Source organism: Spermophilus citellus, assembly GCF_964194105.1.
Source record: "Spermophilus citellus genome assembly, chromosome: 8".
In the NCBI taxonomy this organism is placed as follows: Eukaryota; Metazoa; Chordata; class Mammalia; order Rodentia; family Sciuridae; genus Spermophilus; species Spermophilus citellus.
This window is the reverse complement of record NC_138189.1, coordinates 442,015-454,571: the sequence shown is the minus strand read 5'-3', so window position 1 is coordinate 454,571 and position 12,557 is coordinate 442,015. Positions and strand designations below refer to the sequence as shown.

Sequence of the window (12,557 nt, the reverse complement as noted above, 5' to 3'; positions counted from 1 at the left end):
TCTGCCACTGAGCGACAGCCCCAGTCCCTGTTGCAGGGTTTTGATGTGAAACAAAAAGTAAGGCTTACACGTAACTTTGCTCTGAAACACTTGTGTTTTTCTTCAGATCACGAGGAACACCACACCCATGTACAGAACCCCAGAAATCGTAGACCTGTACTCCAACTTCCCCATCGGAGAGAAGCAGGACATCTGGGTGAGGCTGATTGCCTAATGGCACCTGGCTTGAACAGGCCTGCAGACCCAGCAACCCTTGTCCCCTGGGCCTCCTCCTTTCCTTTTGTCTTGGTCTGCTGAAGAGCACTGGTGACACCTTCTGGGGGAACCCAGTTGAGCAGAGCCAGCTGGGGATCAGTGCGCTCCAAGGCAGCACAGACACCAGGCAGTGGGGGGTCTGCCTGGCCTAAGCTCCGGGTCAGGTGAGCCCAGGGCTCCCTGTTCCTCTCCAGGGCCTTGCCACCTGGACTGAGGGTGGCCATGCTGCACTTACATGGTGGACAGGAGGCCTGTGTGACTTGGAGGCTGGGTCTCTCCCCTGAGCAGCAAGCAGCCAGCTACCCAGCCACTGCTGTGGCTACGAATCCTTGGCAGCTGCGTGGCGAGGTCCTCCTTGGTGCCCAGTGGCCCAATTCATGTCCCTGTGCTTTAGCTGTGTAGGTTTTTTTTTTTTTAATTATCATTATTTTAACATTCATTTTTTAGTTCTGGGTGGACACAATACCTTTTTTTTTTTTTTTCCATGTGGTGCTGAGGATCAAACCCAGTGCCTCACGCATGCTAGGCTAGTACTGTACCTCTGAGCCACAGCCCCAGCCCTAGCTGTATGGTTTTGAGGGACCTTTTGATCTGAAAATGAGAGTTTGGTGCTTCAATCCTGCAGCCTGGACATTTCGTGTGTCGGGTAGGGTGGAAAGGGTTAGGCTTCCTGTGGGGTGGGACCAAGAGCACGAAAGGGGTCCCTGAGGAAAGGGCTGCTCTTCTGCCCTACTCAGCCCATGCCCTGGTCCCCTGGCCTGGCCCGCCTCAGCTTTGCTCTCCCTGCAGGCCCTGGGCTGCATCCTGTACCTGCTGTGTTTCCGGCAGCACCCTTTTGAGGATGGTGCAAAGCTTCGCATAGTCAACGGGAAGTACTCGATCCCCGGGGACGACTCTCGGTACACCATCTTCCACAGCCTCATTCGTAAGTTCCCTTCAGGCTGGTGGGTGCAGGGGCCTGGGTGCCCCTCACCTGCTGCCCACAGCTCCTGCACTCGTGCTTTTCCATGGAACCTCAGCCTCTGCCCCACTGAACTTGCGACGCTCTAGCACCTTTCTGATAACTTGGTTCAGTTTTATGGTTGTGCTTTGCTTTGCTGCTCTCCCTTGCTCCCAGAGTTGGCACTCTGGTATTAACCAGGTGAGAGTTGGCCGTGCTCTGCCCTGGAGCCGACATGGGGTCCAGTGGGCTGCTGTGCTCTACCTCAGGTGCCATGCTGAGGGTCAACCCTGAGGAGCGGCTGTCCATCACAGAGGTGGTCCGCCAGCTGCAGGAGATGGCCGCAGCCAGGAATCTGAACCCCAAGGCACCCATCACGGAGGTAAGGGTGTCCTGTCACTGCTCTGTGTGCAGTTCCAGGTCCTCGTGGGCTAGCAGCTATTGTGCAGGCTGGAGTCCTGCCCCGCAGCCAGGTTTAAGACCCAGGCACTGCATTGGTCCTGACTGGAGCCCTGATGCTCTGCGCACACTTTAGGCCCAAGGGTCACTCCATCCCAACTGTCTGGTGGTTCTTGTCCAGATTCTGCTGATGTGTGTTGTTTTCTGCATGTCACGGTTTCTGGGGTCAAGTGTCCTTCTGTGGCTTTATGATCATGTCCAGTCTCCACCCACAGCTGGCTCACATGGCTTTGGGACTGTCCAGGCCCCAGCCAGCTGTTGGGCTGAGGCTCCCTGTGGCTACATACCCAGGAAAGTGGGCAGGTCAGGAGGGCCCTGGCACTTAGCTGCAAGACTCTTCCTGAGGTAGCCATGAGGTCTGCCCATACCTCTGGGAGTGGGACCCATCTGTGCAGCTCAGGGCTCAGGCCAGACTTCACCCCTCCTCTCTGGCTCTGCCTCCTGTGAAGGCGAGGCCCTGTCCTCTTTGCTTTCTGGTTGTCTGTCAGCTCCTTGTGTCTCTCACAGCTGGAAACAGGGTTTTCCAGGGGCTGTCAAAGCAGGGCGTGTGGTGGGACGGTGCTGTCTGTGCTGCTGGGGGTGGTACAGGGCACGGGAGTTCTGCTGGCCTGCACGCTCACCCAGGACCCCAGGAGGGAGTTGGGCATAGGAGGCTAAGGTTTATGATTCATATGTTGGGGAGCAGCAGGAAATAGGGCACGGCTAGTGGAAGGGTGCCAGGGAGGAAATCCTGAAGGTCTGGGGTGGCCGATTGGTGGCACTGAGGGCCTCAATGAGAAATTTTTGTGGAGGTAGGATGGCTGGTCTGTTTTGAAGAGAAGAGCTGGCAGGCATGTCCACACCTCTCGGTGACTGCTCTGTGGCCAGGGCAACTCCGGGCCCCAGCAGAGTATGCTGCAGGCCGTGGAGGTTATAGGGGCCAGGTGGCATGTAGGGGCCATGGGCCTCACTCTCCTTGGGGTGTGCACTGAGGAGGTGCACTGGTCCATGGGGACTCCAAGCACACTCTGACCTTTCGGCTTACAAGGCTGTCACGCTGCTCCTTGGGGCCCACTCCCCAAGCGGGGCTGCGCCGTGGTGGAGGGAGCAGCCCTAGCCCGGGCACCCAGATGCCTGTGCCTCTCGTCTGCATGCACCATGCATCTGCCTCCCGTGGTTGGGTGGATAGGGAAGAAGCTGGAGAGGTGGGGGAGGGCGCTCAGCCAGGTGTGGGTTGAGGCCCACAGCCGCTTCCTCCCCATGCTGAGTGTTTTGGGTCCACAGTGGCCTGCCCTCCACCTAGACCCTTAGCAGGCAGAAGAGCAGCTTAGTGGAGGGCCGCGTGTTTAAGCTGAGGCAGGTGCATAACAGTCTGGCTCCCCAGGGCGCCAACGCCATGCTGTTGATTCCTATAGCTGCTGGAGCAGAATGGAGGCTGTGGGAACCCAGGGCCATCCCGAGTGCCACCCCCCGCCGGAGGCCCTGTGAGCTGTGGCTACAGTGGAGGTGAGTACTTGTGCCCACTGTCCACCCCCTGTTGTGCGCTGGGCACCTGGCACATATTGAGATGGAGCCCCAACTCCCTCTCCTGTGGGACTTTTAGCCTGGTGGTGAGAGACGACGAGGCTTGGTCCCTGCACTCCCGAGCCTCATGGCTCAGCTGAGCTCATGCACGCAATGTGTGGCGTGGGCTCCTGGGAGTGGGGCAAGGTCCAGGAGAGGCCAGGCACAGGTCTCCGGGGTCCTGTCCCAGGGGTGGTCAGCACCTGGATCCAGCTCATGGCCAGGGTCATCCTGGGGCCAGGCTCCTAGGTGCAGCTGACTTCAGTCTCCAGCTTTCCCAGAAGTCAGTCTGACTCTCTGCGGCCCAAAGCCACCTACACCATCAGTGTCTGGGCTGTCTTACACAGCCCGAGGCTACAGGGAAACTGGCTTCCTTGAAATAGGCATGTTCCAGGGTCCCTCCCGGGAGCTGAGGACAGGGGCAGAGTGGGGAGTAGAGCTGGGCTGCGGGAGAGATTGCAGGGCTGGGGGCCACCTGTGCCCGTGGCTTGAGTTGCCATGTGCTAGAGCATGGCCTTCTTCCTGGTGCAGAGTGGGCTTCTGTGAGCGTATCTGTGGGGGCCTGGGCCTGGGGGAGAGGGGAGGGTGCTGGGGCAGGGACATGGGCACATGCTGGCCATGGGCCAGGCCCCCCGCCCAGTCCTCTTGGTCTCCTGAGGAGAGGGCTTGGCCCCACCAGCTGGCTTCCCTGTGTTTGGGCACTCCGGATCCACCCCACGGGGCCCAGCAGGTGCAGTGTGGTAGCCATGTGGACCTGGAGCCTGGTCGCATCCACACCTGCACACTGAAGCCTGTGAGTTCTCGCTGCAGGACCTGTGCTCTCAGGGTCCACTTTGGTCAGCCTCCACTTTTTGACTTCACAGCCGGGGTGGCGTGGCCTCTGCCCACAGTGCCACGGAGGGTACAGCTCCAGCTGCAAGCCTTGCCTCTGGACGGGGAAATAGCTGTCAGACTGCTAGGGCCCAGGCAGGCGCACTCCTGGGTGTGGGCTGGGCCAGCAGCGCCTCCCAGGGCCCACACACCTCCGTGCTGCAGGCACCCTCACACACCACACCCTGCCTATCCTGCAGGCCTGGCACTGGCTGAGTATGACCAGCCTCACAGTGGGCTCCTGGACATCCTGCGGGGTGGGACCGAGCGACTCTTCACTAACCTCAAGGACACCTCCTCCAAGGTCATCCAGTCTGTTGCTAAGTAAGTGTGGTCTACGCCCCATCTGTCCCCAGTGCCAAGGGCAGAGCCACAGGCAGACTCAGAGTGAGCCCAGCACCACGGAGCTGGGGAAGCCCATGCCTAGACTCCTGCTGGGACTGGCCCTGGGCTTGGGCTGTGCCCAGCCTGGGCCCCTCGCCCTAGTCCCCAACACACTGTCACATTGTTTTTCTGGGTGTATGACAGGTGAAGTGACTGTAAGGCATAATGTCCCCTCATCGATGAGGTCTCCTGGCCACATGGCTTGAGCACGTGGTCATAGAGCACCACTGCAGGCTAGGGACGCCCCAGAGTACAGCCTTATGTCTGGGGCTCAGCCCTGCTGGCCCTGGTCCCCATACTGCTTCTGCTGGCCGCTCGGGTGCTGTTGAGGGAGCACTGAGGAACCATGCTGTGTGTGGGCATCAGGACCAGCCCCATCCTCCACACTCTGCAGGTGTGGGGCTTTCTGGCCTCCTTTTATTTGTTCATTCTGTGTGCCATGATGCCTTGGTGTGCACAGGTGTTCTCAGCCCAGGCAGGGACAGGTGTCCACATGTACACATGTGTATGTGCTTGCATGTGTGCATGTCTGCCTGGGGTGCATGCTTGAGTTGGACACTGTCCTGCAGACACCGTGTGTGAGATGAACTTTAGAAGTAGCAGCAAGCCCCTCTGCGTGTGTGTGGTGGACCCTAGGCCCCTGTGCGTGCCAGGCATCCCCAGCTTGCTTCTTCATTTTTTGGTTCTTCCCACTGAAGGGGCCCAGGTGTGGGGATGGGTGGCGGTGGCCCTGAGCCCTGAGCTGCTCACAGTGTCCATGGCTGCCCTGTCCCAGCAGCTGGAGCCTCGGCTCTTCTCAGTCTGGGGTGCAGGCTGACAGCCTTGCACACGTGTGTGATGCTCACACGGCCAGCCCCCAGGTTCACCCGGCAGGGGAGGTTGGGATTGAGGTGTGGGTGCACCCGATGCCTACGTTGTGCTGGGCCAGGCGTCTTGCTGCCTCTGCTCTGCCCACTGTGCCAGGCAGCCAGGCGTGTGTGTCATCCTGGAGGGGCAGCCAGGCCCTGTGGGTGGGTGGTGCTCCCCCTCAGGTGTGTGGGTCTGCCTTTGCTGTTGGCTGTGGAGGTTTGTTCACTCATTCATCTGTTTAGTGGTGCTGGGACTTGAACCCAGGGCCTCACACATGTTAGGACAGCACCTTACCCCAGAGCCACATCCCCAGCCCTTTCCATTTTTTTGAGGCAGGGCCTTTCTAAGTTGCTCAGGCTGGCCTGGAACTTGCGACCCTTCTGCCTCAGCCTCCTAAGTAGCAAAGATCACAGGCATTTGCCAGCACATACAGCTGGGTTTTTGTTCCTGTTTTCATGCTGATACTAAATGTTCTCTGAATCACTGTGTGTGTGTGTGTGTGTGTGTGTGTGTGTGTAGAAACACATGGCAAATACTTTTTTAAATCCAGTTATACATTATGTGTGTGTGTATTTAGTTGTGAACGGACCTTTATTTATTTTTATGTGGTGCTGAGAATCAAACCTGGTGCCTCGCACATGCTAGGCAAGCACTCTACCACTGAGCCACAGCCCCAGCCCCACAGAAAATACTTTGTCCCAGACTGTGGCTTGTGTTAAGTGCCTCATCCTGCAGCAGCACCAGAGCATGAGACTTGCCTGTGCTTTGCTGTAGTCTTCTGCTTTTTGTCTTCTTTAGGGAGGTCCTCTCACCCTGAGTTCGCTGGTTGCACGTGGGTCTAAACAAACTTTTAAAATGTTAAGATTTAGCCAAGCCATTTCATACTGCGTAACAAGGCTTAACAATCATAAATATTTATAGCCCAAACAATGGAGCATCTATGTACATCAACCCTTCTCGATATCCAGAATCAAATAGACCACAGCACAATAATACTGGGTAACTTTAACAAGCCTCTGTCATCACTGGATAGATCCTCCAAACAAAAACGAAATAAAGAAGCTGTAGAGGGGCTGGGGTTGTAGCTCAGTACTTGCCTGGCATGTGTAAGGCTCTGGGTTCAATCTTCAGCACTGCATATAAATAAGTAAAATAAAGTTCCATTGAAAATTAAAAATAAAAAACTATAGAAGTAAAGAAATATAATAGATAGCTTAGACTTAACAGACATCCATAGAATATTGCATCCATCAGTGACTGAATACACTTTCTTCTCAGCAGCATACGGATCTTTTTCTAATATGACCATGTTATATAAGCTGTCACTACGTTGGCATATAATTGTAATATGACCTTAATATGTTTTTAGCATCTATAGGGTTATTTTGATAGCTCGTTTTCCATTGGTATTAATCTCTCTGTTCTTTTTTTAATTAGACTTGTTTAGTTTTCATCAGATTTTAGTTGTATTATTTCTTCTTTATTTCATATATTTCTGTTCATACTTCAAATATGTGCATTTTATTGTACTTCAATTTTAACTCAATAAAGCTATGGGGAAAAATAAATAGATTAAGCCAGGCACAGTGATGACTCTAATCCCAGCAGCTTGGGAGGTAGAGGCAAAAGGATGTCAAGTTTGAGGCCAGCCTCAGCAACTTAGCAAGACTCTGTCTCAAAATAAAAATTAAAAAGGTCTGACAGAGACAAACCCACATAAATAAAGTTATATCATGTTAGAAAAAGGCACCAAAAGCATATATTGGAGAAAAGATAGGCTCTTCAACAAATGGTGCTGGGAAAACTGGAAATCCATATGCAACAAAATGAAACTAAACCTCCATCTCTCACCATGGCACAAAACTCATTTCAAAGTTAATCAAGGACCTAGGAATTAAACCAGAGATCCTGTACCTAATAAAAGAAAAAGTAGGCCCAAATCTCCATCATGTAGGATTAGGCCCTGACTTCCTTAATAAGACTCCCTATAGTAGAAGAATTAAAATCAAGAATCAATAACTGGGATGGATTCTAACTAAAAAGCTTCCCAGCAAAAGAAAAAGTGAGTGAACAGAGAGCCTACAGAATGGGAGCAATTTTTACCCCACACACATCAGATGGAGCACCAATCTCCAGGATATGTTAGAACTCAAAAAACTTAACACCAACCCCCCCCCCCAAATAATCCAGTCAATAAATGGGCCAAGGAACTAAACAGACACTTCTCAGAAGATTACAGTCAATCAGCAAATATATGAAAAATGTTCAACATCTCTAGCAATTAGAGAAATGCAAATCAAAACTACTCTAAGATTCCATCTCACTCCAGTCAGAATGTCAGTTATCAAGAATACAAACAACAATAAGTGTTGGCGAGGATGTGGGGGGAAAGGCACACTCATACAGTGCTGGTGGGACTGCATATTGGTGCAGCCAATCTGGAAAGCAGTATGGAGTTTCCTTGGAAAACTTGGAATGGAACTACCATTTGATCCAGCTATCCCACTCCTCTGTTTATACCCAAAAGATTTAAAAAACAGCATACTACAGGGACACAGCCACATCAATGTTTATAGCAGCATAATTCACAATAACTAAATTGCGGGTCCAACCTAGATACCCTTCAGTGGATGAATGGATAAAGAAAACGAAGTATATATACACAATGGAATATTACTCAGCATTAAAAGAGAATAAAATCATTGCATTTGTAGTTAAATGGGTGGAGTTGGAAAATATAATGCTAAGTGAAGTAAACCAATCCCCCAAAACCAAATGCCAAATGTCTTCTCTGATATAAAGATGCTGATTCATAATGGGGATGGTGGGGGAATCATGGGAGGAATAGACAAACTTTAGATAGGACAAAGGGGAGGGAGGGGATGGGAGGGGGCAGGAGGGTAGGAAAGACGGTGGAATGAGACAGACATTCTTACCCTAGGTACATGTGTGAAGACATGAATGGTGTTCAACCAGAGACATGAAAAATTGTGCTCTATTTGTCTAATATGAATTGAATTGCATTCTGCTGTCGTATAGAATAGAATAAATAAACTAAAAGAATTTTTTTAAAAAAACAGGTCTGGGGGCTGGGGCTCAGTGGTAAAGTGCTTGCCTAGCATGTGTGAGGCACTGGGTTTGATCCTTAGCACCACATAAAAATGAACAAAATAAAGGTATTGTGTCTATCTTCAACTAAAAGTATTTAAAAGCGGGGGCTGGCATGTAGCTCAGTGGTGGAGAACCATGGGTCCAACCCCTAGCGTCCCCCACCCCACGCACGATGTTAAGATTACTGTGAATACGTCTTGTGTTTGGGCCTCCACCTATCTGGGCCTCACTCTGTTGACCTCTTGCTGGCTCCGGCTGGTGAGCACCCCTCTGCTGACAACACCTGGGTGCCCACCCTGGTCTGTGGTGTGCTTGCTTCCCTGCCCAGTTGTGGTGGGTGCTGTGGCCCAGCTGCTCTGCATGCTGACTGGCCTGCTCCTGGTCCCACCTCCCAGAGTGTGTTGGCTGTGCTTGCATGACTGTTTATTGAGTTGGAGTTTAGAATAGGATTGTCACCTTCTCTTTGTCACTGAGGAGTTCTGTCAGCATTCTGTTGGTGCTATAGAACTGTTCAGAGGACAGTTGGTCTCTAGGAGGTGGCCAGGACCACCGCAGGGTGGGTCTCAGGAGCTTGCAGCTCCCCTCCTGCCTTCCCTCAGTGTCTGTTGGCTCTCTGTGGCCTGTGTGGCTCTAGGTGTGTCCTGCCCTCAGGCTGCTGGCCTTTGCAGCAGTCTTAACTGTGTTCACATCTTGTTCAAGATCAGCCCCCAACACTCAGGAAAGTGGTAAGGTGGCTAAAGGCCCTGCTGGGCCTGCCTCGCCCGCTTCCTGTTCACCTCTGGTTAGGTATTAGCTCCACACACACAGAACCCTGCGCGCACATGCACCTGTGTCCACACACACACCTGCTGGTGGGGTGCGCCTACAGCAAGAGTGCCTTGGGGTGACTGCCACGTGCTTCCTGCAGTAACCTCGTGCTCTTCTTCCAATTCCAGCTATGCCAAGGGTGACCTGGACATATCCTACATCACATCTAGAATTGCTGGTATGTTGGCCAGGGTAGCCTCTGGCCCTCCCCGACATGAGCCCCCAGGAGGCTCCCAGAGGCACTGCAGGCAGGGCCCTGTGTCCACACACCTCCAGGCTCTGCCTGCAGCTCCGATGCCAGGCTGCACATCTGAATGTGGCTCTCCAGGCACAAAATAACCAGAAGTGTCTCCTGATGCCTGGGCACCCTGCTGGCACCCCTGTGAGGGAAGGCCTCCTGGAGCCCCCGTGGCTGTTCTGTGGGGTCTCCCATAGGGGTGGTCTTTGCACCTTGGTTAGCAGCCCAGGTCAGGCATCCCCAAACGCCAGGAGGCCAGAGGGCAACTGGGAAGGCTGCAGGAGGCTGCCTGGATGGAGGCTGACAGGCTGCTCTCTTCAGTGATGTCCTTCCCAGCCGAAGGCGTGGAGTCAGCCATCAAGAATAACATTGAGGACGTGCGGCTGTTCCTGGACGCCAAGCACCCAGGGCACTATGCTGTCTACAACTTGTCCCCACGAACCTACCGGGCCTCCAAGTTCCACAACCGGGTCAGTGTCCCCTGCTCATCATGGCGTGACCCTGGTGGCTGTTCCCCACTTAACATAGGTTCATGTGGTAATGAGCCACCTGGCTGCCATCCTGCACTGACCTGTCTCACCCATGTAGCCTGCAGGTGACCAGGGCTTGGGACGGGTGGGCTGTGGCAGGAGCCCAGGGTCTTAGAGAGCCATGGGGCTGGGGGTCACTGTGTCATCAGACCAGGTGTCCCTACCTTGCTGCTCCTGACCTCCAGGGCAGTGTGGCCATGAGCTCCTGTGTTGAACATGTGCTAAACAGGTGTCACATGTTCGGGCTGACCCAAAGCACAGGAAAAGGTGTCCCAGGAGGGTCACAGGTCCACTGTACATGAACATCAACTGAGGAGGGCCTTGGGCACCTTCTCAGCACACTTCAGAGAAGGACAGTGTGGCACATGGTGGGCACGAGTGAGGCGTGGGCCAGTACACAGCATCAACGCATGAGCTGAGCCGAGCTGGCCCCTCCTACAGGTCTCCGAGTGCGGCTGGGCAGCCAGGCGGGCCCCACACCTGCACAGCCTGTACACCACCTGCAGGAACATGCACTCCTGGCTGCGGCAGGACCACAGGAACGTCTGTGTTGTGCACTGTATGGTGAGTCGGAGGGGCCGGCTCGGCTGTGCTCCTGCTTTCCACCAGAACTAGCCTGCTGGAATGGAGCAGGCACTGTTCCCTGGGTGGGGCAGGCAGCAAGCAGAGGGGTTCCTGCCCCAGGGCACACGGACTGCCCAGTGGGGTGACTCCTGCCTGTGGAAGAGCTCTTGGTGAGGGCATCCCTGGGCACCGTGACCTGTGCATCCTGCATCAGGTCTCTGCCTGGTCATGGCCCGCCACCTCCTCTGCTTGGGTGTCTGGATCTGCAGAGTGAGGGAGCATCTGTGAGCTTTCCCCAGGGCATGACACTACAGGAAGCACTCAGGGCTCACGCCAGGGACAGTGCTGGCAGATTCAGGGAAAGGGGTTGAGTCTGTGGGGCCGTGGGTCAAGCTTGAGGTTGTGTGGGATGGTGGCCGCAGGAGCTGGCCAGTTGTGCTTGTCTGGCCAGTTGTGCTCGTTCTCTGCCGGGCTCTATGTTCCTGAACATACACAAGGTTAGAGGGTGCGTATGTCTGTGCCATGCCTGGCACTGTGTAGTGGGGGAGTCTATAGGAGCCAGCAGAGCCCTCCGCACCATTGAGCAGTCAGGTGAAGGGCCTGTGTCCTCGTCTTAGGATGGGAAAGCTGCGTCCGCTGTGGCCGTGTGCGCCTTCCTGTGCTTCTGCCGTCTCTTCAGCACTGCAGAGGCCGCTGTGTACATGTTCAGCATGAAGCGCTGTCCGCCAGGCATTTGGCCATCTCACAAAAGGTACTGTGTGTTCTTTGCCAAGGTGGTGACCACTGCTCCGTGCTGAGGCGGCGGTGCCCCACTGCCTTGGACCCAGTGTCACCACAGGTGGGCTATTGGGCTTAGAGCTCATCCAAGCAGCTGCTCCCAGGTGGTCAGCACCACAGTGGGTGTGGCTTGGCCTCAACTGGGACTTGAGGACTGTGAGGGCCCAACCTGTGATGGGCAACTCCCTGTCCAACTCCTGGAACTGGGTCCTGCAGCAGGTGTGTGAGCCTGGGGGACCACACTCCTGCTGCACGGTGCTGCGCCCCCCCCCCCCCCGAGCCTGTGGGCTCTGCTCTGGAGGTGAAGTGGAACATGTGGCCCGTGGTGCTGCAGGTGTGCAGTGCCATGCTCCGCCATGAGTGAGGCATCGGACACTGCTGCGCCCTCAGAACACTCCGGCCATGTCCTGTTCTGCATGGGCACCGCCCGGGCCCTTCTCTTGTGGCTAGAGGCTGAAGCTGCCTTGCACTTTCCCATCCTCTCTGGGACTTCTGCATTCACCAGTCATGTCTACTGATGTCCACTCTTGCCCATTCTCCTGCAGTGATAGGGAACCTCTGGATGGCCAGGTCTGAGGAGTCACCCTGTGGTTCGTCTTGATGAGGACCTGGGGCACCTGGAACCTCCTCCTCTCTGTGGATAGCAGAAACCCCCAAGAGTGGGCAGAGCACAGGAGTACAGCCAGCATGGACACTGGGAAGAGGCAGGGCCCAGGCCATTGAGGGGCCATGACATCCCCAACACTCACAGGGCCCCAGAAGCAGGGCCTGCCTCATCTGCTTTCTGCCTAGGACCAGAGCACCATGCAGGGCTTTTCAGCTCCCAGGGCACAGGCCACTTGCTCTCCCGGGTCCTGCGTGTTGGGACCTGCTATGCACGAGTTAGGACAGGGAGGGACTCTGGGCACCCCAGCAGCACCACAGCGATGTTCAGGGTGCTGCTCCTGACAGCGGGCCCCACCTTCATGCCCCAGCTGGCCAGATGTGAGGTGTGTCAGCACTGCTAGGGCAGTAAGAGCCCTGCCGTCAGGCTGATGGGCTGAGCACCAGGTCGATGCAGGCCCAGTGTGCTGCCTGACAAGGCAGAGGTGAGGGCAGAGCCTCTGGAGCCATAGCCCAAGAGGGCCCTTGCCCCCGTGGAGGTCCTTCTGCCATGTGCCTGGCACAGACCCTGCCTGAGCTTTCCTTCTGGAAGGGATGAATGGGGCCAAGCACCACACTGTCATGCTGG

General features: G+C 55.0%; 1 protein-coding gene across 7 annotated transcripts in view; it reads left to right on the top strand.

Moving 5' to 3' along the window:
• GAK (cyclin G associated kinase) overlaps positions 1–12,557 on the top strand; it is a 46,891-nt gene that overhangs the window by 18,007 nt on the left and 16,327 nt on the right. For all 7 annotated transcript variants that reach the window (XM_081304054.1, XM_081304049.1, XM_081304048.1 and 4 more), the window contains 9 exons: positions 107–196; positions 1,045–1,180; positions 1,465–1,577; positions 3,049–3,139; positions 4,267–4,390; positions 9,346–9,395; positions 9,777–9,925; positions 10,427–10,549; positions 11,167–11,300. In XM_081304054.1, the coding sequence (XP_081160180.1) occupies positions 107–196; positions 1,045–1,180; positions 1,465–1,577; positions 3,049–3,139; positions 4,267–4,390; positions 9,346–9,395; positions 9,777–9,925; positions 10,427–10,549; positions 11,167–11,300 (1,010 nt within the window). The remainder of the gene's footprint in view (positions 1–106; positions 197–1,044; positions 1,181–1,464; positions 1,578–3,048; positions 3,140–4,266; positions 4,391–9,345; positions 9,396–9,776; positions 9,926–10,426; positions 10,550–11,166; positions 11,301–12,557) is intronic.